This window comes from Fonsecaea monophora (genome assembly GCF_001642475.1).
Source record: "Fonsecaea monophora strain CBS 269.37 chromosome Unknown Scaff149, whole genome shotgun sequence".
Lineage (NCBI taxonomy): Eukaryota > Fungi > Ascomycota > Eurotiomycetes > Chaetothyriales > Herpotrichiellaceae > Fonsecaea > Fonsecaea monophora.
This window is the reverse complement of record NW_019174080.1, coordinates 25,962-47,076: the sequence shown is the minus strand read 5'-3', so window position 1 is coordinate 47,076 and position 21,115 is coordinate 25,962. Positions and strand designations below refer to the sequence as shown.

At 52.5% G+C, this 21,115-nt stretch overlaps 8 protein-coding genes across 8 annotated transcripts; 2 read left to right on the top strand and 6 right to left on the bottom strand.

Moving 5' to 3' along the window:
• Positions 1–1,008: 1,008 nt before the first annotated feature.
• AYO21_11226 (hypothetical protein) lies at positions 1,009–2,899 on the bottom strand (the record flags this gene model as incomplete). Its single annotated transcript, XM_022661122.1, has 2 exons — positions 1,009–1,368; positions 1,430–2,899. The coding sequence occupies 2 exons, from the start codon at positions 2,897–2,899 to the stop codon at positions 1,009–1,011; spliced, it is 1,830 nt and encodes a 609-aa protein (XP_022506582.1).
• Positions 2,900–4,182: 1,283 nt separating this feature from the next.
• On the bottom strand, positions 4,183–5,540 carry AYO21_11225 (hypothetical protein; the record flags this gene model as incomplete). Its single annotated transcript, XM_022661121.1, has 2 exons — positions 4,183–5,324; positions 5,375–5,540. The coding sequence occupies 2 exons, from the start codon at positions 5,538–5,540 to the stop codon at positions 4,183–4,185; spliced, it is 1,308 nt and encodes a 435-aa protein (XP_022506581.1).
• An 807-nt stretch (positions 5,541–6,347) lies between these two features.
• AYO21_11224 (DNA mismatch repair protein msh-2) lies at positions 6,348–9,215 on the top strand (the record flags this gene model as incomplete). Its single annotated transcript, XM_022661120.1, has 2 exons — positions 6,348–6,371; positions 6,426–9,215. 2 exons carry the CDS (start codon positions 6,348–6,350, stop codon positions 9,213–9,215), a joined length of 2,814 nt encoding a protein of 937 aa, XP_022506580.1.
• A 281-nt stretch (positions 9,216–9,496) lies between these two features.
• AYO21_11223 (hypothetical protein) lies at positions 9,497–9,977 on the bottom strand (the record flags this gene model as incomplete). Its single annotated transcript, XM_022661119.1, has 2 exons — positions 9,497–9,768; positions 9,839–9,977. 2 exons carry the CDS (start codon positions 9,975–9,977, stop codon positions 9,497–9,499), a joined length of 411 nt encoding a protein of 136 aa, XP_022506579.1.
• A 997-nt stretch (positions 9,978–10,974) lies between these two features.
• Positions 10,975–12,837, top strand: AYO21_11222 (hypothetical protein; the record flags this gene model as incomplete). The annotated part of the gene is made up of 3 exons (XM_022661118.1): positions 10,975–11,259; positions 11,341–11,643; positions 11,698–12,837. The coding sequence occupies 3 exons, from the start codon at positions 10,975–10,977 to the stop codon at positions 12,835–12,837; spliced, it is 1,728 nt and encodes a 575-aa protein (XP_022506578.1).
• A 127-nt stretch (positions 12,838–12,964) lies between these two features.
• AYO21_11221 (hypothetical protein) lies at positions 12,965–14,554 on the bottom strand (the record flags this gene model as incomplete). The annotated part of the gene is made up of 1 exon (XM_022661117.1): positions 12,965–14,554. The coding sequence occupies one exon, from the start codon at positions 14,552–14,554 to the stop codon at positions 12,965–12,967; it is 1,590 nt and encodes a 529-aa protein (XP_022506577.1).
• Positions 14,555–14,793: 239 nt separating this feature from the next.
• On the bottom strand, positions 14,794–15,747 carry AYO21_11220 (hypothetical protein; the record flags this gene model as incomplete). The annotated part of the gene is made up of 1 exon (XM_022661116.1): positions 14,794–15,747. The coding sequence occupies one exon, from the start codon at positions 15,745–15,747 to the stop codon at positions 14,794–14,796; it is 954 nt and encodes a 317-aa protein (XP_022506576.1).
• A 2,932-nt stretch (positions 15,748–18,679) lies between these two features.
• Positions 18,680–20,977, bottom strand: AYO21_11219 (hypothetical protein; the record flags this gene model as incomplete). The annotated part of the gene is made up of 1 exon (XM_022661115.1): positions 18,680–20,977. One exon carries the CDS (start codon positions 20,975–20,977, stop codon positions 18,680–18,682), a length of 2,298 nt encoding a protein of 765 aa, XP_022506575.1.
• Positions 20,978–21,115: the final 138 nt, after the last annotated feature.

The window sequence follows — 21,115 nt, the reverse complement described above, 5'->3', positions numbered from 1 at the left end:
CGTGTCCTCGCGAGATTGCGTCTCGAGCACTGCCTCAACTGTTTAATATTGAACAACTGTCGGTACATTGGCTACGGCTAACGTCCTCTACTACGCCGTGTTTCTGCCAATAATAACGATACTATGACACAGCAGAACCTGAGCGCTAGACGTACCCCAGTCCCTCCTCACCCTCCTGGCCCTCGTCCCTGCATTATTACTACTCCGCCTCGACGTGGAGAGAGGACGCGCAGTCCGCCCACAGTCTTTCGCAGCGTATAAACTCGAGCAGCTGGCAAGAGAACGCAGTTTGGAGGGGGAGGGGCTTCACGGTTCGCCTACTTACTCCGTAAAAGCTTCACGCATTTGGTGCCCAAGAGAAAAGCTTAGCAGCTCTTATAGAACGTGGGCCTTGGCTTGTGCCCCAGCCTAGAGGCTTGATTGCGCAGTCCCACAAACTCTGGGCGAGCTTGACTTGGCCTCCTCTAACGCACACCAGTTCTTCTCTGAGCTATCCCTCATGTCTCATGGCATTGCATTACGCTTTAGATGTCGGATGCACTGCCTGACTGTCTATTCACCGGTTTGCTGTTTTCTTGATGACGCGTCTCGGATATCCAAGGCTGACACAGACCACTGCGACCTCCTTCGCTCACTTTGCGCGATCATCCGTGCCCACGTAACCAGCGCTTGACTGAACATGATCTGGTGCACTGATCAAACTGAGCTCGCCTCATAAAGACTACGATGCCTTTCCCTCCTGTCATCTTCGTGAGACGCGCGAGATCAGTGGACGATAAAGAGGCCGAGTCCTCCGAAAGACATGACGAGGAAGGAATCAAGATTATTTGCAGGAGATGACACAAGGCGGGAGGTGCGCGTCGCAGGTAAAACAGGAATCCCATACACCAAGCAAGTCATTGGGAATTCAAATACCCAACCACTGCTATTGTATTTGCTGCGTCTCACCATCTTAACTCTCACAAAAAAGAAACCAAAGCCAGCATCCTCTCCTCATTCTCCTCGTACCTAAGCGGCCGACAAATCCAGAGGACTTGTACATGTAAAAGAATTCACCTGAGGATTCTTGAATGCTTCAATCATGCCTTCGATGGCCGCGTACGCGCCCAATCCCGCCGTCGCCAACGCACCGCCCGCGTGGATAATGTGCCACACATTGATGTACCATTTGTCCGCGAAGAATCCCTTAATCAACCTCTTTATACCATGCTCGCTCCGGACAGTTTGACCCGTCTGTTCATTGAAACCGTCGCCCGGTGTCATCGAGTTCCTTTGCATGGTGTAGGCAAGGTGGATGATGGGTGGGAACGAGTAACTGAACTGCACAATACAAAAGGCTGCAATAACGGAGACAAAGCCAAAGTAGTCCTAATCTCATGGTTAGGGAGTGCAAGAAAACGCAGTATCTGACCGGAGGGAGGACACTCACTGGAATAGCGGCCGCGACGATAAAGGCCACAGACCAGTACACCGGTACAATCGCACTAAAGAGATATTTCCCCGGCTTGGATGTCAAGGGTGGCGCATTGAACAATTCCTGCAGAACTTGATTATAGAGCACCTTGATTCCAATATTGCCGTACAATCCCGCTGCGATCAACCCTGAAATCACGACCAACATGTCGCAGGCCGCTTGAAATCCGTAGGGAGAAAGACCCATGTAGGCGATGGTAAAGCTGTACTGGCCTTGGTAATGGTACACATAGCAGCCATAGATGAGGTAGACGGCGTAGATGAAAAATTGTGCCGCCCACATGGCTTTGATGAAGTCCCATGGGCGACGCATCTCGGCCATGATTTCGACGAAGAGTTGCGCCCCGCCGTACGCGAACACACCGCTCATCAGGCCGTTGATGGCGCCGACGAAGTTGCTCGAGTCTGGGAGGCCACCATAGTGGATGATGGATGGGTAGACGCCGTTCTCGTCTGGTGCGATGGTGGCGGGATTGACGGCTGAGCCGGCGGAGCCAAGGACGCTGATAGCATAATTCGGAGGCGAGTGAGCCATGACACCCATGGAGATGAATATCACCAGCAAGTTGAGGCCCACGGCAACCATGGAGAAGACGCCAAAGTTTCGCAGGGTACGGACCTGGCCCATGAAGAAGCCCGCAATAACGAACAAGACGACGCAGACGACATAGCAGAGCCTGAACTTGGATGTCTGCGAGATACCCTGGCCGTTTTGGATGATAACTTGACCTGTGATGAGGAGTAGCTGGATCGATTGGAGAATGTTCACCACATATCGCGCAGTTGTGCCCATGGTGCGGTAAGCCAGATCTCCGTAGTTGCGGAGGGGATATTCATACGAGTCGAGGCCGAGATAGACTTGCCACAGAAGATAGCCAGAGTATCCAGCCATAAAGGCGAAGACCGTATAGAGAGCGACCCCCGGACCCCAGCCGAGGGTTCCTAGAGCAAATCCAACACCATAAGGACCTAGGATATCTGTAGTGATGAGATAGAAGCCGGCTCCCCAACTGGCGGTCCTCAATGCCCGGGATGCATTTCGCCATTCCTCTTCAGTGACCAGGCTGTGTCTGGACAAGATGCTTCTGCGTCGTGGCCGGGTGGGCTCTTGACTGTCGTGACTGTCTGTCCCAGGCAGCACAGATTTTTCAGTGTTTTCCTTTTCAGCAGTTGTATCACCACCGTTGTTGACTGGCACTCCTTCCGCTGTGACTGAGGATTTCCTCCTGAAAACTTGCTGCATGATCCCTCCATCAGTAATATGTTGCTGGACTTTCTCCTCTTCCCTGGTGCGGTTGGCGTAGTGCACGTATTCCTCGAAAGTTACACCGGGATCGTAAAGCTTCCGCTGTGACGGACTGATGTAGGTCTCAGGTCGGCTTGGGTTGACAGGCAACCCACCATCCTTTGCATCTGCTAAAGACATGGCGATGGAACTGAAGAATCCAGCTCAGTATCTGTATGACACCAGCCTAATTGAACCCTAAGAGTTTGGTAGGTAGTCTCTTACAAGCGCGAGCACTCACATACAGGGAGAAGGAAGAGAACGGACGAGGAGACAGGACGGACCGCCGTACTTACATCAAAAGCTGCCACGCGAGGGCGCATACCTCGGCGTCGAGTCACACGAGCAAGGCCATTCCAGTAGCGATGAATACTACCTCACCTCGCGGTGGTGCGAGCAATGCATCCAGCTGGTGGTGTGGATATGGATAAACCATGATGCCCAATGAACAAGTTCGATGGCGAACCGAGTTGGCTGGGATCATCGACAGAATGAAGCGTCTAATCCGAATGTGTAGTCGCTTGGCTGTCACACAAGCATTGTCAAGCTTTGCCCAAGCCAACGGCCCCGCAGCCTCGAGCTAGAGGTTCTTTGAGTCTTGTAGGTGGAGTGATGAAACCATGGCAATGTCGCCTTCAGGCATCCGGCATATCCTATCTCCATGGTGCTGATGGTGGTGTACTCGCGGCCATGATTGCCCATAGGTCCTATCTCTGCGCAGTTTACAACTCAGAGGCTCTCTGTGCCCGGGAATGTGTCAAGCAATGTAACCTTGGGCCCTTGTGAATGCGTATTCCAGAAAACCTTGACATCGACGGGACGGAAACTACCGATGATGTTGGGAGAGTCAAGAACAAGGCGTCCCATCTTGAATCGGACAGCTGCTTGTTCGTACCTGGCGCCTTCGGTGATACTCCACGGACGCGCATAAAACTTTCCAGATTGGTGGTAATGATGATCATCGTTGTACAGGGCAGTGTTCACGAATCGACTCCAAGGTAAGATAGTGCAATGTGGTCCAGTTATTCATCGATCGAATCTCCTTGATTGAATGTTACTTGTGTAGGTATCTAGAGTTCACCGGGCTTCTAGGGAATTCGTCATATCCTCTCACCCATGGGTATCAATACACCAATCCCGCAACGCCGCAGTCTTCATCCAGTATGTTCAAGTTTGATTCTTAGGGAAAGCGTTGTTTCGTTGTAAACCCCCAACATCGAGTCGCCCCATGTCGGCCCAAAGTCGGCGTCATTCGTAGGTTGCGTTGAAGGTCAGCAATGCCAAGTGTTCTTACTCTCGCAGCCTTAGGAGGTGTTCGGCGCTGGGCTCGGCGAGCGGAGCGGTGTTCTGGCCTCCGGGGTGCGGGACTGGGGTGTTTGCGCTTGTGATCTCGAAGGGGTTCGTTTCGCATGCTCGGTCTGGCACTATAGACCGAGCATGTTGCCAACCACACCCGCATGCGCAACACCGGCGATATGTTTGAAGTGATCCGCTAATTCTTTCGGGTCCACAAAAACCCTCCACACCTGGTCAGGAACATCCTTGAATGCATCAATAAATCTTTCGTTCTTGTTCTTGGTCTCCATGTGAGGTGCTTCAACGACCTTGCGGATGTAGATTGCCTTGATCCAATCAGGATATTTGGCGTACATGGCAGCGTACGCCTCAGGGTCCGATTGCGTCGAATCACCGATGCAGATAAACTTGCGGTTCGGAAGCCAAGATTGGATCTTGTCGATGCGATCAGTCTTGTATTCTTTCACACCTTGAGTGAGAGATTGCAAGAGACCGCCCAAATACATCCACGAGGCATCTCGCAGGATGAGAGTCCCCGGAGGGTAATTGCCATCGAGGAAGTCATGGAGGAAGGGATACAGATTATATGGAGAAGCCGACAGGTAGAACCAAGCTGGAGATTTCAGAGACTCATCAAGGACCTTGTAGAACTCGGGCATTCCTGGGGTCGTCTTGGGAACGTCGGCAAAGGTGGATTGCAGAATACCCGTGGGGCTCGGGGTCATCGTCACTTTCACTGTATCATCGATATCTGAAATGACGCCCCAACCCTCGGGACCGATAAATCGTGTGTTGCATTTTAGACTGGGGAAGATGTCGCCCTCGCTTGTGCAGACCACCGTTTTTCCGTCAGCATCATCGGCACCACCAGTGAGTAAGGTCTGACTGCTGATTCCATTGAGGTTGGAGGGTCCAAGAACACGTTTGTGAGGGATATCTGTCGGGCCTGGGCAGGGAATCTTGATCTGAATTGTGCGGGCTGGAGCAATGGCCATGACAAAGGGCTTGATGCGCTCTTCGATCCTCTTTCTGGCCGCGTCGTCAACGCCAGCCTTGCCATCCAGCCCAACCAAGTCGGCAATGGAGCTAACATATTTGGTCAAGTCTTTTCGACCTTCACGGAAGAAGCAAGCCACGAATTCGGCTTGCCATGGCTGGGTCACCTCTTTTCCGGGCTTGATCGGTTTGTATGCTGTATTGTCCAGGAGCCATACTATGTTGTCCTTAGGGTCCGCTTTCTTGCCGAAGGGGTTCTTCGAACCCAAGAGGCCTAGTTTGCGTCAGTGGCTGCTCACCTCGATACTTGGGATTCTGACATACTGGTGCCTTTATCAATGAAGCTCATCTCAGTCTTGCTCCAGCGTTTGGGTAATTTGGCCTCGATGTCTTCGAAATTGGCATCTTTGCGAGATTGTGCCTCGAGAGGGGACTCATTGACCTTTTGACCAGTGAAGTCCATAATTGATTTGTCCTTTCCTTTCGGCATGATGGAAAAGGTCCTGTGGATATTTCGTCCAAGTGACTGCGGGATGAACCAAGCTCGTGACAAAGGAGAACGATAACAATAACGTGCCAAATACAAAATAAGCGGCTGGACTGGCCTGTGATGGGGAATGGTTGAAATGGGCGAAGGAGAAAAACCACACAAAGACAAAGACGAAGAAGAAGGCAACCTCATGGCAGCTGGTTGACCAGAGAAGGAGCAACAAGACCTCTGGCACGCCGCAGGAAGGCACGAGGCTGGTCATGGACGCAGGTAGCAGGAGGGTATGGAAGTGTCAGCAGGAAAGAGAGGAGACGAGTAGACAGTCAGCTTTAGCAAAGATGATTCGAAGCTGGCACAGGAGGGTCACCAGCATTGTGTAGACGGTGATCTACGTCTGATTTGAGACCTTTGAGAGGTTTGAACCCCAAAAGGATGAAGAAACAGGATTGTGGTCCTTGGCCAATTCTGGGGACCCTGAAACAGCCTCATGATCAAGATACAGGCTTGACAGGTTATCTGACTGGGGGGGCATGATCTGTTGGCGGACGAGGGTGTGAGGTTAGGCGGAGGCTTAACAGGGAGAGCGCCTAGCCAGGCACTGGGCACCAAAGACAGAGGAACAGCCACTATAGGTAAAGCAACAGTGGCAACATGCGGGGAAGCCCAAACTCGCGTGCGGTCAGTGCCAAGTTTTCGTGTTGACGCGTAAATCGCGTTGAAGTGAAGTGGGTTTCCAAAAAGTCTCTATGGAAGTTCACAATCCAACAGCCAACGTCGCCATCACTCACCAGTCCCAGCAAAGACAACATGGCTTCCAGACCCGAGCTCAAGGTATGATATCTCTTCCGCATCCAAAATGCAAACTTGCTAAGAACAAATACAAAGGTTGATGACGAGACTGGATTCATTCGTTTGTTTCGATCTCTCCCAGCGAAACCGGACGGCAACAATACTATTCGTGTCTTTGATCGAGTCGACTGGTACTCGGCGCATGGAGAAGATGCGGAATTTATCGCTAGGACTGTCTACAAGACAACCGCTGTTATTAGAAACCTCGGTCGAAGCGAAAATGTTTTGCCCAGTGTCACAATGTCGACTACGGTTTTCCGCAACCTCCTTCGAGAAGCGCTATTCAAGCTAGGCAAGAGAGTGGAGATATGGGAGACCAGTGGTAAAGGTCAGTGGAAACTGGCCCGTCAAGCTAGCCCTGGAAACCTGCAGGCAGTTGAGGAAGAGCTGGGTTCGGGGATGGATAGTCAGGGTGATGGCGCACCCATCATCCTGGCTGTCAGAGTCAGTGCAAAGGCTGGCGAGGCCCGAAGTGTCGGCGTGTGCTTTGCAGACGCCAGCGTCAGAGAACTCGGTGTCAGTGAATTCTTGGACAACGACCTCTATTCCAATCTCGAAAGCCTTCTTATCCAGTTGGGCGTGAAAGAGTGTATCGTGGCGGGAAGTCTCCAGAAACAGGATCCCGAACTAGCAAAGATACAGCAGATTGCCGATTCTTGTGGCATTGCCATTTCGGAGAGGTCTGCAGCCGATTGGGGAACGAAGGATATCGAACAAGACCTGGCAAGACTCCTGAAGGGTGAAAATGCTATGGGACTTCTACCCCAGACAGAACTTAAGCTCGCAATGGGTAGTGCTGCTGCATTGATCAAGTATCTGGGCGTCATGACAGACCCCAGCAATTTCGGGCAATACCGGCTTTATCAGCACGACCTGGGTCAGTACATGAAACTGGATGCAGCAGCGCTCAGAGCTCTGAACCTCATGCCGGGTCCACGAGACGGCGCGAAAAGCATGAGCTTGTTTGGGCTGCTTAACCACTGTAAAACCCCGATTGGAGGCCGCCTACTTGCACAGTGGCTCAAACAACCGCTGATGAATCTTGCGGAAATCGAGAAGAGGCAGCAACTAGTGGAAGCTTTTGTCACCGACACTGAACTTCGTCAAACCATGCAAGAAGAACACCTGCGCTCAATTCCTGACCTATATCGACTGGCGAAGAAATTTCAGCGCAAGCATGCAAATCTAGAGGATGTGGTTCGGGCGTATCAGGTTGTTATCCGGCTCCCAGGCTTCATCGAGGCGCTCGAAACAGTCGTCGACGAACAGTATCAAGTACCACTGGAGACACAGTATACCTCAAAACTGAAAGAATTATCGAGCTTTCTTGGGAAATTGGCCGAAATGGTTGAGACCACCGTGGACCTCGAGGCTCTCGATCGCCATGAATTCATTATCAAACCGGAATTTGATGAGCAACTCAAGGTGATTCGAGCCAAGCTCGATAAAGTACAGCACGCCATGGAGGTCGAGCACCGTCGAGCGGGCAAAGATCTCAGTCAAGAGCTTGACAAGAAGCTCTTTTTGGAGAATCACAGAGTACATGGGCACTGTTTCCGGCTTACGCGTAACGAAGCAGGTTGTATACGGAACAAGAAGGATTATAAGGAAATATCAACGCAAAAGAACGGCGTCTACTTTACGACGAACGAACTGTCGGAGTTGAGGAGAGAGCACGATCAGCTCTCCGGATCTTACAACCGAAAACAGTCGTCACTAGTATCAGAGGTCGTTCAAGTGGCTTCTTCGTACACTCCAGTTATTGAGCAGCTTGCTGCTATCATCGCTCACCTGGACGTGGTGGTCAGTCTGGCCCATGCTTCCGTCCATGCTCCTACAGCCTACGTCCGGCCGAAGATGCATAGACGGGGCACGGGGGATACTGTCTTGAAAGAAGCGCGCCACCCTTGTATGGAAGCTCAGGACGACATCAACTTCATCACCAATGACGTCGAATTGAGGCGAGACAGCTCCCGGTTTCTCATCATCACAGGTCCAAACATGGGCGGTAAATCGACGTACATTCGCACGATCGGTTGTATTGCTCTGATGGCCCAGATCGGCAGCTTTGTGCCCTGCACAGAAGCAGAACTGACGATATTTGACTGCATCCTCGCTCGTGTAGGAGCATCAGATTCTCAACTCAAGGGTGTCTCGACGTTTATGGCGGAAATGTTGGAAACCGCAAATATCCTGAAAAGTGCCACCAGAGACTCGTTGATCATTATCGACGAGCTTGGTCGAGGCACGAGCACATATGACGGCTTCGGTCTCGCGTGGGCCATCAGTGAAGAAATAGTCGGGCAGATCGGCGCCTTTGGGTGCTTTGCCACTCATTTCCATGAGTTGACCGCTTTAGCAGACAAGTTCCCGAATGCGGTCAAGAATCTCCATGTTGTGGCATTTGTGGGTGATCAGGATAAGGATGTCGCCATGACCAATGGCGCGGGTGAGTCCGCTTCGAGTAAACGAAGGGAGGTCACCTTGTTGTATAGAGTTGAACCCGGCATAAGTGACCAAAGCTTTGGCATTCACGTCGCCGAGCTTGTGCGGTTTCCAGAGAAGGTGGTCAGCATGGCGAGACGAAAGGCCGAGGAGTTGGAAGACTTTACGAGTGCCACCGGCGAACAAAAGCAGAACGAGTGTTCAAAGGAAGATGCGGACGAAGCCAGCCAACTGTTGAAGGCTATGCTGCAGAAATGGAAAGAGCAGGTCGAAGGCAAGGACATGTCTAAGGACGACAAGTTACGGCTGATGAGAGAAATGGTCAAGGGTGACGAGAAGTTGATGAGCAATCCCTTCTTCCAGACTGTACAAACACTGTGAGATTTGAAACCGACGTGGGGCCGGTCTTCTATGTCTGCTAAAGTCAGTGTGAGCGTGGTGTTCGGGAGTCAATGCTGAGGGAAATGCTGGAAAGGGCTGTTGTGGATAGATATTCATTGACGGTTCATCGGAAGGACGAGGATGAAGGGAAAGGTAGTTTCTGGGATGTCCAATCCCCAGGTTTGAGAGATTTGCAGAAGGCTATTCCTCGATCACATGTAAACTTTGTATACCATATATGTTTTCCACTTCCATGCCGGCCTCAATGCACCCGGGGTCGTTCATGCTGTTGCATTCTTGATATTACTCCTCACATCATCATTACCACCGTACTGTTCCGCGTATTGCCTGCTTACATCCTCGGGGCCCTCACCAGCGGCGCCCTTTTCAAAATCACCAGCCTTGGTCGGCCGCCCTGTGCCTTTCTGTATACCACCACCTTCTTCGACGGGAATCTCTCTGTTGTCACCAGCACCCGAGACTTTGCTTCCGTATTCAGCGGTGCTGCCGGGAAACTTGTTGGTTACTGATTGATCGATGCCAGATTCGGTTGCTATGTGTGACAAGGGTTTGATCAGTGTGCGGTGCAATAGGAGCCGAGGTGGGAAAGTTTCTATACATACTGCTGTCGCTCCCTCCATGGACCGTTTTGCCTCCAAAGCCGCTGTCTTGCGCACCGTGCTTGGATTTGGCCGATGCGAGATCTCTTTCGGCTTGTTTGGCAATGTCCATGAGGTCTTGCCCCTTGTATTGCTCAGACATGGCTGCTAGGTAGGAGGTATCTTGGTGTGAGTCTTTTGTCGGAGGGGTTTCCAGGAGACAAGTGGCGTGTGATGATGGTATTCCATTAGAAACGACCAGATCATATTCTCCTTGAGGTTTTGTACTCGGATTTCGTTGAATAGTTGTGATGTCATTGGTTGATGTCATGTAGAAGTCACTGTGGCGCTGAGCCCCTTGAGGCCGGAATCCAAATCCGGGTTTGCATGTGGTCAGCCTTGCTCGAGTTGCGCAAGGCTGAGAATCCAGGCAGTTGAGGTGTTGTGATTATTGGTGATGAAAGAAGGTCTGGCAGATAGGGGGAGTGCGTGTCGTAGTCCTTGATTCTGGGTCCAGCATCATCATGGTTGTTTTTTCCAACGCAGACTATTCTTCTTCTTGGTTGGTTCTCAGATCAAGCCTTCCTCAATACCCTCACTTGCACGTCGCTCTTGCCTCAAGACGTGAAGCTTTCAGACCGTATTGCAAGCGAGGCATCGAGACTGCCCTCATCTCCGACATGGGTCGGTACTCTGATGGTGGCTGTCTTCTCTCCTCTCATAGTTCCTGTGAGCCACTCCCTCATCATTCCAGCTTGCATTTCTTTCGATCTCCAGTAAAGCGAGTGCGACGCTCACCGTTTTGTCCTCTCATTTCGCCGCGGCTCAAAATGCCACTTAACCCTGATCCTGCTTCTCTCAGTGCACGCAGCCGTCACTCTTCAGTCTCCGCCATCCCACGGCCGAAATCTGGCACTTCTCGCCAGGCAACGCCCGTAGCCGCTCGAGCAGATAGAAGGGGCTCGGCAGCAGGGACAAGTCTCCCCAGAATTCCTTACATGCACCGGAAATCATGGCATCGTGATGACTTTCTTCCACCCAGCTCGTTCCGGATGGCCCATGCTGAGGCACCGACGCCCAATAAAGAGTCCTTAGTTCCGTACAAGCAACGGTCCCATCATGATCTGTCTGGAACCCGACAACAGCTCTATATCCGAAACATGTCCACGCACTCCTTGAGCAGTCATGAAGCTGTTGTCACTCCGTATCACCTCAAGCAGGTATCCAGCACTACCGCACTGCCAAAGTCCAAGACGATGGGAAGCCTCCTATCTTCACCTCGCGAGATAATCACTAGACGACGCCTCCTTCAACCCCTCGACCCTCCTCTGCCGCGAACACAAACTCTAGGCAATATCTCATGCTTCGCTCCGACACATCAAACGCCATCTCCGAGAAAGCCCATCTCTGTCTCACTGTCCTCCTCAGAACAGCATCACGATAATGTAAGTCAGCTCAATGTCGCCGATGCATTGAACGAAAGTAGGATGACAGAGAAAGAGATGGACTTAATGATACAAGTCCAGAGAGAAGCGGCAGTCAATCGCGCTCGACTTAGAAATGCTTGTCAATACCGAAATCCTCCAGCAAGGAGCACGGCTGAACCTGCACCAACTCTGAAGCTGTCACTGAACGATGTTGCCAATACACAACGTCTCGAAAGCATGAAGAGGACGTCATCATCTGGTCGGCTTTTGTTCATCAATTCCACTTTGGCGAATAAAAACTGGCGAGACAGTGACATTCCAACTTCGACAACAATGACAACCAGTAATGGAAGCGTCACGAGCTCGAGCCCGAGCCAGATTTCGGACATTGATGCAAGACATGTGAGAGACGGTCAAGTATGTTATCGCCGTTGAGCGTTGTTAACCCTCAGACAGGTGTACGCCGCAGAGGACGCATCGTACTGGACTGGCCGATATATGTCTCTCTGTGACCGACTTCGCATGAAGGAGCTGAACAGACCACCTCAATCGCCCGCAGGATCGACCGAAAAGAAAGCTGACCGTCTTTTCGAAAATAGCGAGAAGGTGCGTATGAACAGTGCGCTCAATGAGCTCAGAGAGCATTGCAAGACGAAAGAAGCCTTGAAGAGCTTTGAAGACTTTGAGAATATCCTCCTCAAAAAGCTAGGAGTTTCGCGTCAAAGCCTCCATCGAGCCGGAAGTCTCGCGTTTGCAGGTAAAGAAGTGGAAAGGCGGCTGGGCATGTCCGGGTCAAATGGTTTCAATCCATTCTCGTTGAACATGTCAACCTCTCCTGGACATGCCTCGACACCAACCAGCAGAGTATCAAGCGTCAATGCTGAGGCCGTGTTGACCGAAACTTCCAAATCGTTCTACGGCGAAGGCACTATGGCGAAAAGCAAGACCACAGGTAATTTGGCATCTCTCATTCCTCTCATACCAAAGAGACAGCATGTTATTGAGGGCAAGTCTTTGCCAAAGTCGAATACTGTCCAGCTCACTTCACATCGTCGTCGAACATCCTACTTTGAATGTTCTCCCGAGACTCGAGCAAAGGCTATGAAGGAGCGAGAGGAACGTGCCTCTCGCAGAGCAGCCGAAGCGCACCGACTTTCAAACCCACAAATGCCTTCTGTAAGTGTTTTCAGGAGTCGAGGGCGGAGTAAGGATCCAGTACCATCCCCAATGGCTGTGCAAATCTCAGGATCTGTTCAGCCTCAATTCTTCTCTTCCTGTTGCAAAGTCGGTGCCTCGGGAGAAGTGACAGACTCTTTGAGTGTGGCAATGCTCGAGAGTGGACATGTTCGCCCGCCCCCAAAAGCGGCAAATAACACCTTGCCATCACGAGTGGAGCTGGTCGAGGTGCCTGGAGGTGGGCAAGAGAAGATCGTCAAATCACGGCGTAAGACTGAGAGACAGATCAGTGGAGAGAGGGTCAAAACCCTATTCGGAGCCGGGATGCGAGAGGTCAAGAAGATGGGACGTCGAGTCAGTGGGATGAGTTGGCCTGGAAGTAGCGACGACTTGTTGCCGCCGAGAAGCGGGAGCAAGTGAAGAGTATATTGGCGAAGGGCGCCATGAGATGGGCAAAGCATGTAACAATGCTGCACCTAAACATTCCAGTCAACAGGAATAGTGGATAGGGCAACTTGTTTAGACACCTGTATGCCGGACGCCAGAACTATGCTGGTACCCAGTGGATCTCCACCTGGACTTTCCTCGCGCCATTTCCATCATCAGCAAACAGATCCACCTTTTCAAACCTCTTCGGAGTGGTGTGTGCGTAGAAGACGCTGTGGTTGTGATATGCGAGCACGTTGGCGCCATGCCCATTGTCGGCGTAAGAAAAGATGCCCTGCACCTTTGCAGAGTTTGCACACTCGAATCTGCCGGTGGCCGGATTCACCAGACACGGCGAGTACGACGACGAGAGGGAGAACAAGGCCTGGTGGCCCGGGTCGACGACGTCATGCTGGGCGCGGAAGGTCGCGCACGTGCCCGAGACGTACCACTGGCCCTGGCGGATGAGGCAGCCCCTTTTCATGGCGGTGGTCTCGGACTCGGTCTGAGACGTGGGCGTGGAGTCGAGCACGTGGATTTCGAGGTGGCCTTTTCCTGTGAAGGGGGCGGTGGTGCTTGTGGGTCCAGCACCGACAGTGGTAGTCTTTGTGGGACAGGGGGGTGGGAGTGGGAGTGGCGCCTCGTCACCACGCGTCTTGGAGAGGTATTTGATCCCGTGTCTCGGGCAGTTTGAGAGCGCTCCGTCGGGCGGGACAGGCACGAAGCTTTTGCGCACGGTGGTGGTGTTTAGGAACGGCGAATGAGCGAGGTTAGAAGGTGAAGAGGAGGAGGAGGATATGTCGCGCCCTTGGTCTTCTCGGGGAGACATCATGATGGCTTCGGCCTCGGATCCGGCTTCGCCGTCCTCCAGGTCGTAAGACGTATGTCTCAGCGAGCCCATCACCGCGAAATGGTACCATACTTCGTCCAGCTCGCCGCGGCGGTTGCAGCGGAATGTCACCGGCTGGCCGTGTGGAGAGGACTCGACGGCCGCCTCCAGCTCCTGAAGCTTGTATCGCTTCTGGGACGAGGGAAGGATGCCGGCCTCCGCAAGTATGGAGTACGTGTCGAGCGTTTTGAAGAGGGAGGTCGTGTGGATGAAGTAATCCAGCACGTCGAGGTGGCGGTGCCGCCGGTTTGGTGTCGGCGGAGGAGCCCCGTAGCAGTCCGGCTCGAGGGTCGAGATGCAGGTGCCGTGCTTGTTCCACTCGTGCGCCCACAGGTGTTCGTGGTCGCCGTTGAGGGAGAGCCAGTACGTCTCCATAAACGAGAGCAGTTCGTCGACCATGGCTTCATGATTTCCATCGTGCGCCTCGCCCGCACCATCCTGGCCCTCTAGGGCGTGGCGGAGGACGGTCCGAATGTCGGAATGCGAGCGCGAAGAATCGCAGAACGCGTCAAACCCTCCCGTGCAGAGATCTGGCCAGAGGCCATGAATGGTCCAAGAGTTGTTGGGCCCGATGGGTGGCTCCGTGTCCCAGAACTGGGTCTGCAGAAAATGTCCTGACGGGTGGTTTACACAGCATGTGTTTACATCTTGCGCTGGGGGGGACGGACATGATAGGGACGGGGGGTTGGGGCAGACTGAGGGGTCGAAAGTTGAAGATGAAAGGGTATTTTGACTGACGCCGTCGGTTGTTGTGAGAGGAGCGGGAAGTAGAAACGAGGACAGGATGGGCACTTGAGACAGCAGTTGATAGAAGGAGGTCATTGTGGAGTTGAGCGGTCAGTTGTAGAATAAGAATAAGCGAGCGAGGGCAGCTCTTGTTGATATATTCTCGGTATATAAAAGGCCACTGTCTGATATTGAAGGAGAGTTTGTTCGAGGAATGAAGGTTGGGGGCTCGGGGAATCGCGAACCACGCGTTCCGTCCCCCTGAATATGACGTCAGCGAGGCTGAGGTGGTCACAAGGCTGGAGCCATCACGAGGCTGACGGCCCAATGGCTCATCATCCCTTCATCACTTCATCCTGAGGGTATTTCGTTCCTCCTTGCCTTCGGATCTCGTCCATAATCTCCATGACGCGGATAGTCTCTTTCCAAGGCATGATGGCGCTCTCTTTCCGGCCAGCCGCAATGTCGAGGGCGGTGTTGTCCGCCTCGTAGAAAAACCCCCGCCCGACACGAGGATAGTCATATGTTTTGCTTTCAGAGTCATGTTTGTTGTCCTCTTTCCGTCGATAGACTGTAAAGGACAAAGGATGCGATGGCGCTGCGCCATGTACGTCGATGTAGCCTTCGGTGCCTTGAATGCGGCAAATGGCTTCGCCAAGCCCGCCCGACATGGTGGTGGAGCTGACGATCCCCTGTCTTCCCGTCGATGGGTATTGTACCAGGATACTCGAAGTGACTTCGACTCCGTGGAGATGGCTTTGGGTTGCATGGATGGTCGGCCTTTCGGAGTTTTCAGGGTTGTTGGGATCCAATGCCAGGAACGCCCATGTTAGCGGGTAGATGCCAGTATCTAGCAACGTTCCGGCACCAAGCTTAAGATCTTTGTATCGCGAGGTGTCTGGCAAACTAGGGATGTGCACCAGTAAGCTGAAGTCAGAGGACATACGGAAGATATCCCCAATGACATTATCTTTGAATAAGAGCTTCCTCAAGTCTGCCACCAGAGGTCGATGCCGTAGCCACATCGCCTCGTGGATGTAAACACCTTTCTTCTCTGCAGCATCGAGCACCTCTCGTGCCTCGCGGGCGTTGATGGTGAACGACTTCTCGCACAGAACGTTCTTCCCGGCGGCAATGGCGTCGAGGCAGTTGCTTTTATGAAAGGAGTGTGGAGTTCCTATATAGACACAATCCACGTCTGGGTCCGAGTAGACTTGATCATATGAAGCATAGATGGTGGGGGTTGCATTTGGGCAATGTTTTGCGGCGAAGTCTTTACCCTTCTGCATCGATGAGGATCCGATGCATTGGATGACATGTTTTGCTTTGGCATCGGGTCGGTGGAGGACCAAGTCTTCAACGAACCAGGAAGAAATGAGACCGGTCGCTGCAGTGGCTGTCAATAGTGCCACTTCATAAAGAGCATGGGAGTAGTGGTGGCATACATACTATTCCCCACCTGCAGGTTGGAATATCGGCAGCCATGACACTGGTTCGAGGAGGTATACTGTGACGGGAAAGTTGTGCTTGGTCAATGAAGATATGAAACGGTTATCATTTGTTTGGCCGGTGGTTACATTGGGACAATGGGTGAGTGGATGAGTGGGTGAATGGAGGGCGGAAACGGTTTCCGCAGGGAGACATTGAGGGGGAGCACGGGGAGATGATAATAATACGAGGGCACGAGATACACTTTCAGACTTTCTTACTTCCAACTGTGGATTCTTCCCCATTCCTCCGCATTCCCGCCACAAACAACCCGTACCAAGAACAATAAACATCCCCCGTCTGTGCCTTATCGCCATATCCACTTGTTGTCCCTCCTCTTCTTCTGGACAAATTACTGACTGAGCAGTATGTTGGACTGTCTTTTTATCAAGGCAGACATGTGAAGATACGCTAAACACCACCTCGTACCAAGTGTCTCGTATATTCTCCCCATCGTCGAGGTTGGATCGCTCTACCCCTGTTACCTTTATCAACGCCGTCACACTCTACTCAGCGGCTACACGCATTGCCGCACTTACCGAGAAGCCACTTCCCTGAGACGCTTCTACTACATCACAGTGCATGCGCAGTTCTCCAACTTGCATTTTCATCACCGTTCTCATCTTTCAGCGCTGAGATTAACTTGTGTATTGCATTTACCGCCCACGACAACGTCCTCCGGTTATCAGACCTCGTCACATCTCATTGATCCTGGGAACCAAGCCGTGCCTCTGCACCTCTCAAAATCTGACGCGCGATCCGCTACCATGGGCCGCTTCACAAGCATGGTTCTTTCCTGCCTGCACAACCTCCTCATCCAACTCCCTCAGAATGGCTACCACAATATCTCACGCGTCGTGCAGCCACAGATCCGAAGCTTATCTGAGAGCCTTACCATTGCCAATCCCACCGCCAGGCGCAACGCTATCGGTCGCAAGGAAAATGACATAGAAATGCAAACCCTGCATCCTAAATCCGGGCGTGAGGCGCCCATGAAGCACGAAGCAGTGGTTGATGGTAGTCAGGTCCGATAGACCATGGCAGCCTCAATGCAGAGAGATTTAAGGACCATCAAGAAGTCATTTACAAGAGATTGGATAGAGTTTGGCCGCCGTCAGAGTTCACAAAAGGGACGCCTGAAGTCAACAAACATGGCCTACCACTTGAATCATTGTGTCGCTTGACGTCTACGCGGCTGTCGGTCTCTCCCGGAAGGGTATTTTTGAAGTCCTTACCGATGGGATTGATCCCTAGATGGATTTCGGCCTTGTCTATGACCCCTGATCAATGCCTCACACCCTCCTGGCACCAGCAACGCCTACAGGAAATTACAAGCCCTGTCATCTTGAGCGAAAGACCATGTTTATGTGCCTTTAGACGACACTCTTCAACGCACCCACTGAATATCCACCCGCCATGGTCTTTGCGACGGGAGCGATGGCTGCAAATGCCGCCTCTTTGTCGAAGCCAGCATTTATTTTCGCTGCACTCAACACGTTCGGAGCCGGTCCACGTCCGCCACAGACTGCATGACTCGACGGGGCAAGGCTTTCCCTGAAAGTGAGCATTCTGCTTCCTGTAGTTCGTGCGCCACCGCAACCCACAAGGGGAGACAAACCTGCCACATGGTCCACAGGGATGGAACTATACAGAGGTGTAAGATGGATGAGGCAGAGAGATCGCCTTGACGCCGGAGTAGGGCATCTAGATGCTTGACTTCGCACCAGCCAGGGAAGCCCACCCGGGCAAAGAAGGACCGTCAACATGCACGTCTCTCGCCACTCCACTCCAAGCCGGGGAAAGCATGTTGTCTGAAAAGGGGACCACCCATGTTTGATAACAAAAGTCGACTCCAACCCCGGAAGGAAGCAAGACGAATGGCATCCTCGCTCGTCTTTCACATTGTTTTGCTTTGCGTTGGGCGTGGGCGTGGGTGTGGGCGTTGGCTCTCTGCGGCATTCCCTCCGAGTGGTACTATCATATCTCATTCTGCTGCTCTACCCTCCACTGCACTGCCCTGCACTACTCTCTGGTGATGCGATGGTGGGTTGATCTGTACTCTATATTACTGTACCACTGTACTTCTGCACTTATTGAACTATTGAACTACTGCACTACAGTACTGTTGCGCTACTGTCCTTCTGCTACACTGTTCCGCTGTGCTATTGCACTGTTCCACTATTGCACTACTGTCCTGCGGTCCTGCGATCCTGCTGGCCCTACTCTGTACAATAAAAGTCGTTGTTGCCACGTTAATATCAATGTCAATACCCATATCAAATATTCAGCGGTGCCTCCCCTCGCCGTTTTGAATCGCTCTCCTTTTCGATGGAGCGTCCCGCTCTTTGAAAAGGTAATCTCATCTGAGGTCAGAGTTCGGTGAAATTGTTCTTCCTCGTTGTGTGAACGGTTTCTGCTGCACCGCCAGCCAGGTTGACAGCGAAGCAGCCCTGTTGATTGATGTCTCGCTTACTATGGGGAGAAACTATTCAAGATTGGCTGTAAGCCTTTGTTAACCCTCGATTCAGCCAGCCCTCATCAATGACCATGTCGGCCAATCCTCTTGATCTTCAGCTCTCGTGATAACGTTCCCAACTCCACCAGCCAGGCCAGAACAGCCCTCATGCATTGCCACACGATCCTCATTCTTCGATAGTCAGTCGTACAACCGCGTGCATCAAGTCATCCCCAAGCACTTGCGTTTGGTCGACAAGTCTACTCGGTAGTTGCTCATCAACCACGAATATGCCGTCTCCCCTGATGATACAGCTGAGCCACAGTCTTTGGTTCCGAGTCTTCTGTGCGATAGCCCGACTCGTTGCTCACCATGCTCTCCCTAAGTCTCTCCCGTCGCCCTTCCCGTCCAGAGTCACTCTCGTACTCCCGACTGTCTGCTTCGCTCGACCTTGCACTTGCTCCTCTGAGGTCCCGTGTTCCCGGTCGAAGGTGGAGGACATGCGCCACACCTGTGTGAACTTGTTCTTCGTCATATTCGTCTTGCTGCTGCTGCTGTCCTCGTCCGTCGTCGTGAGCTTCGTATTCTTGGTAGGGATGAAAGTAGTTAGGCTTCGGTGGGCTCCTAGGACCTCCACCACGGATGATTCGTTCAATTTCGGTCTCCGTGTCGCTATAGGGCAGTCCACTGGATGAGTTCAACATATCCAACGCACAGATGCTCTTGCGGTAGACTTCACGATCGCTGCTGGCGACACTGTGGTCGGATTTGTTTTCGTCCAGAACTCGCTCCGTCTGGAGTCCACCGTCTGGAGACGAGTTGATATTGGAAACTTCGGTGATTTTGCTGAGCACGCGTCGCGCGGCGGTCTGTCCCATGATACCATTCTTGAAGTAATCCGATGTGATCTGTGCCGCGAGGGGGCTCTCGATTGACGGAGCAATTTCAGCAACCCGAGCCGCCAGGGGATAAGGCCTCGGGTACGCTGGGGGGTCAGGAAGCGACTTGTCGGTATCTATGGAAGATGTAGTGGGAGCGCCATAACGTACAGCACCGAGTGAATCAGATCGTGGCCGATACGTTGGTGCTGTCATGACAGTCTCGTTCGAACTCTGACAGCTATCAATGGGTGTATTTGGTGTCGTCAATGCCCGTGGATTTGCGTGTGTCTGCAAAGAAGGTCTGTGGCGAAGTGCTGCGCGATCGACCGTGGAAGCCACCTCCTTGGACGAGAACCTCGAATCCTCCGATGGGAGTCCAATCATGCTGTAACTCGTGGGGAGAGTGCCCTTGCGGTATTTGTCTTTGTCCCTCTCCATTCCAAAGAACCTCAAGGCTTTGGACGTGCTGCTGTTCTTTGCAGCCATGGCGGCTGCATCGGCAGGCGGCTGAAGCATCGCGTTGGCTTGGGAGATGACGTTCTTGACATCCTCCCGTCGCGCGAAAACCTCCTCGCGAGCACTACCCAGCTTTTGACGAAGATTCGATATCTCGGCATCGCGTTGATCAAGTTCCAGTGTATAGCTCGTTTGCATGCTGACCATAGTCCCTCGCAGCTCTTCATATCTTCTTTCCATCCTCTCCGAGTCCGTCCGCATCTGTTGGCTCTCGGCAAGTGTGGCTCGACATTCCTGCAAGTCTCTGCTTAGATCGTCGTTCTGTTGTACAAGAAGCAAGAGCTCGTGATCCTTCTGCTGTACAAGCCTGACCGCTTTGTTGTACCTATCCACGGATGCGTCGAGGTTCTTCGACTGGTCTTGGATCATGGCTCCCTGACCATGCAATACCTTGCGATAGTCTCTGATGAGGTTTCGCGCGTCGCGCAGATCTCCAACATATTTATCCAGGGTCTCCTCGGCGATTCGAACGTAATCAACAGACTCGTAAGGCTCGTTGCGCGTGTAGTCGGCTATGATACGAAGAACTTGTAGAGTCTTGGGCTCGTCGATGGTATGCGCCCAGCTAGGGACATTGTTCTGAATGAACGTGCCCAAAAGGCGGGTGACTTCGTGAACGGTATTTCGAAGTTCTGATATTCTTCGGTCTTTGTCTTCGATTTCCTTGTCTTTGGCCGTCATCCTCTCCAAAGCTTCCTCTACCTGCCCTTCGAGCTCATTCAGTTGTTCATGAGAGACCTTGTTATCTCGTTCAGCAAGCGATTCTGCGGACTCGACAATTTTGCGGTACTCGGCCGTGATCAAGCGCAGTTGATCGCAGAAGGATTTGAGTGCCTGAGGAAGGTCAGTGCCAAAGGTGGTCGCAAAGGTCGAGCTTCTTACACTACTCAGGTTTACTTGATCAACGCTTGACTCGAGTTTCAGGTTACAAGCTTCGTTGAGCAGAGCCGTCATCTTCTGCAGTTGACTGCGCATAGCGGGCAACCAGTGCTGGGATATGGTCACATGGTCGCAGTCAGGCAGTTTATCCAGCAGCTCCTCGATAGTCATGGCAGTAAATGGCCGTGTGGACTGTAGGCCTGCGGGGGCGCGGCTTCCGATGGTGTAGAGAGGCATCGTGCTTCCAACGGATCGGTCGTGCTTTCTCAAAGGAGTGGTCAGGCTTCGCAATGCTTCCATTGTTTCGTCATCGCTAGATCCGGAGGTTGAAAGAGTTGGCACAGAACTTGTCGTGGAATCATCAGTGTCTCGGCGAAGCAGTCGAAGAGATGGCGGGGGTGATATGGGATTTGTCTGCGGGAAACCTTGGCTTGCCAA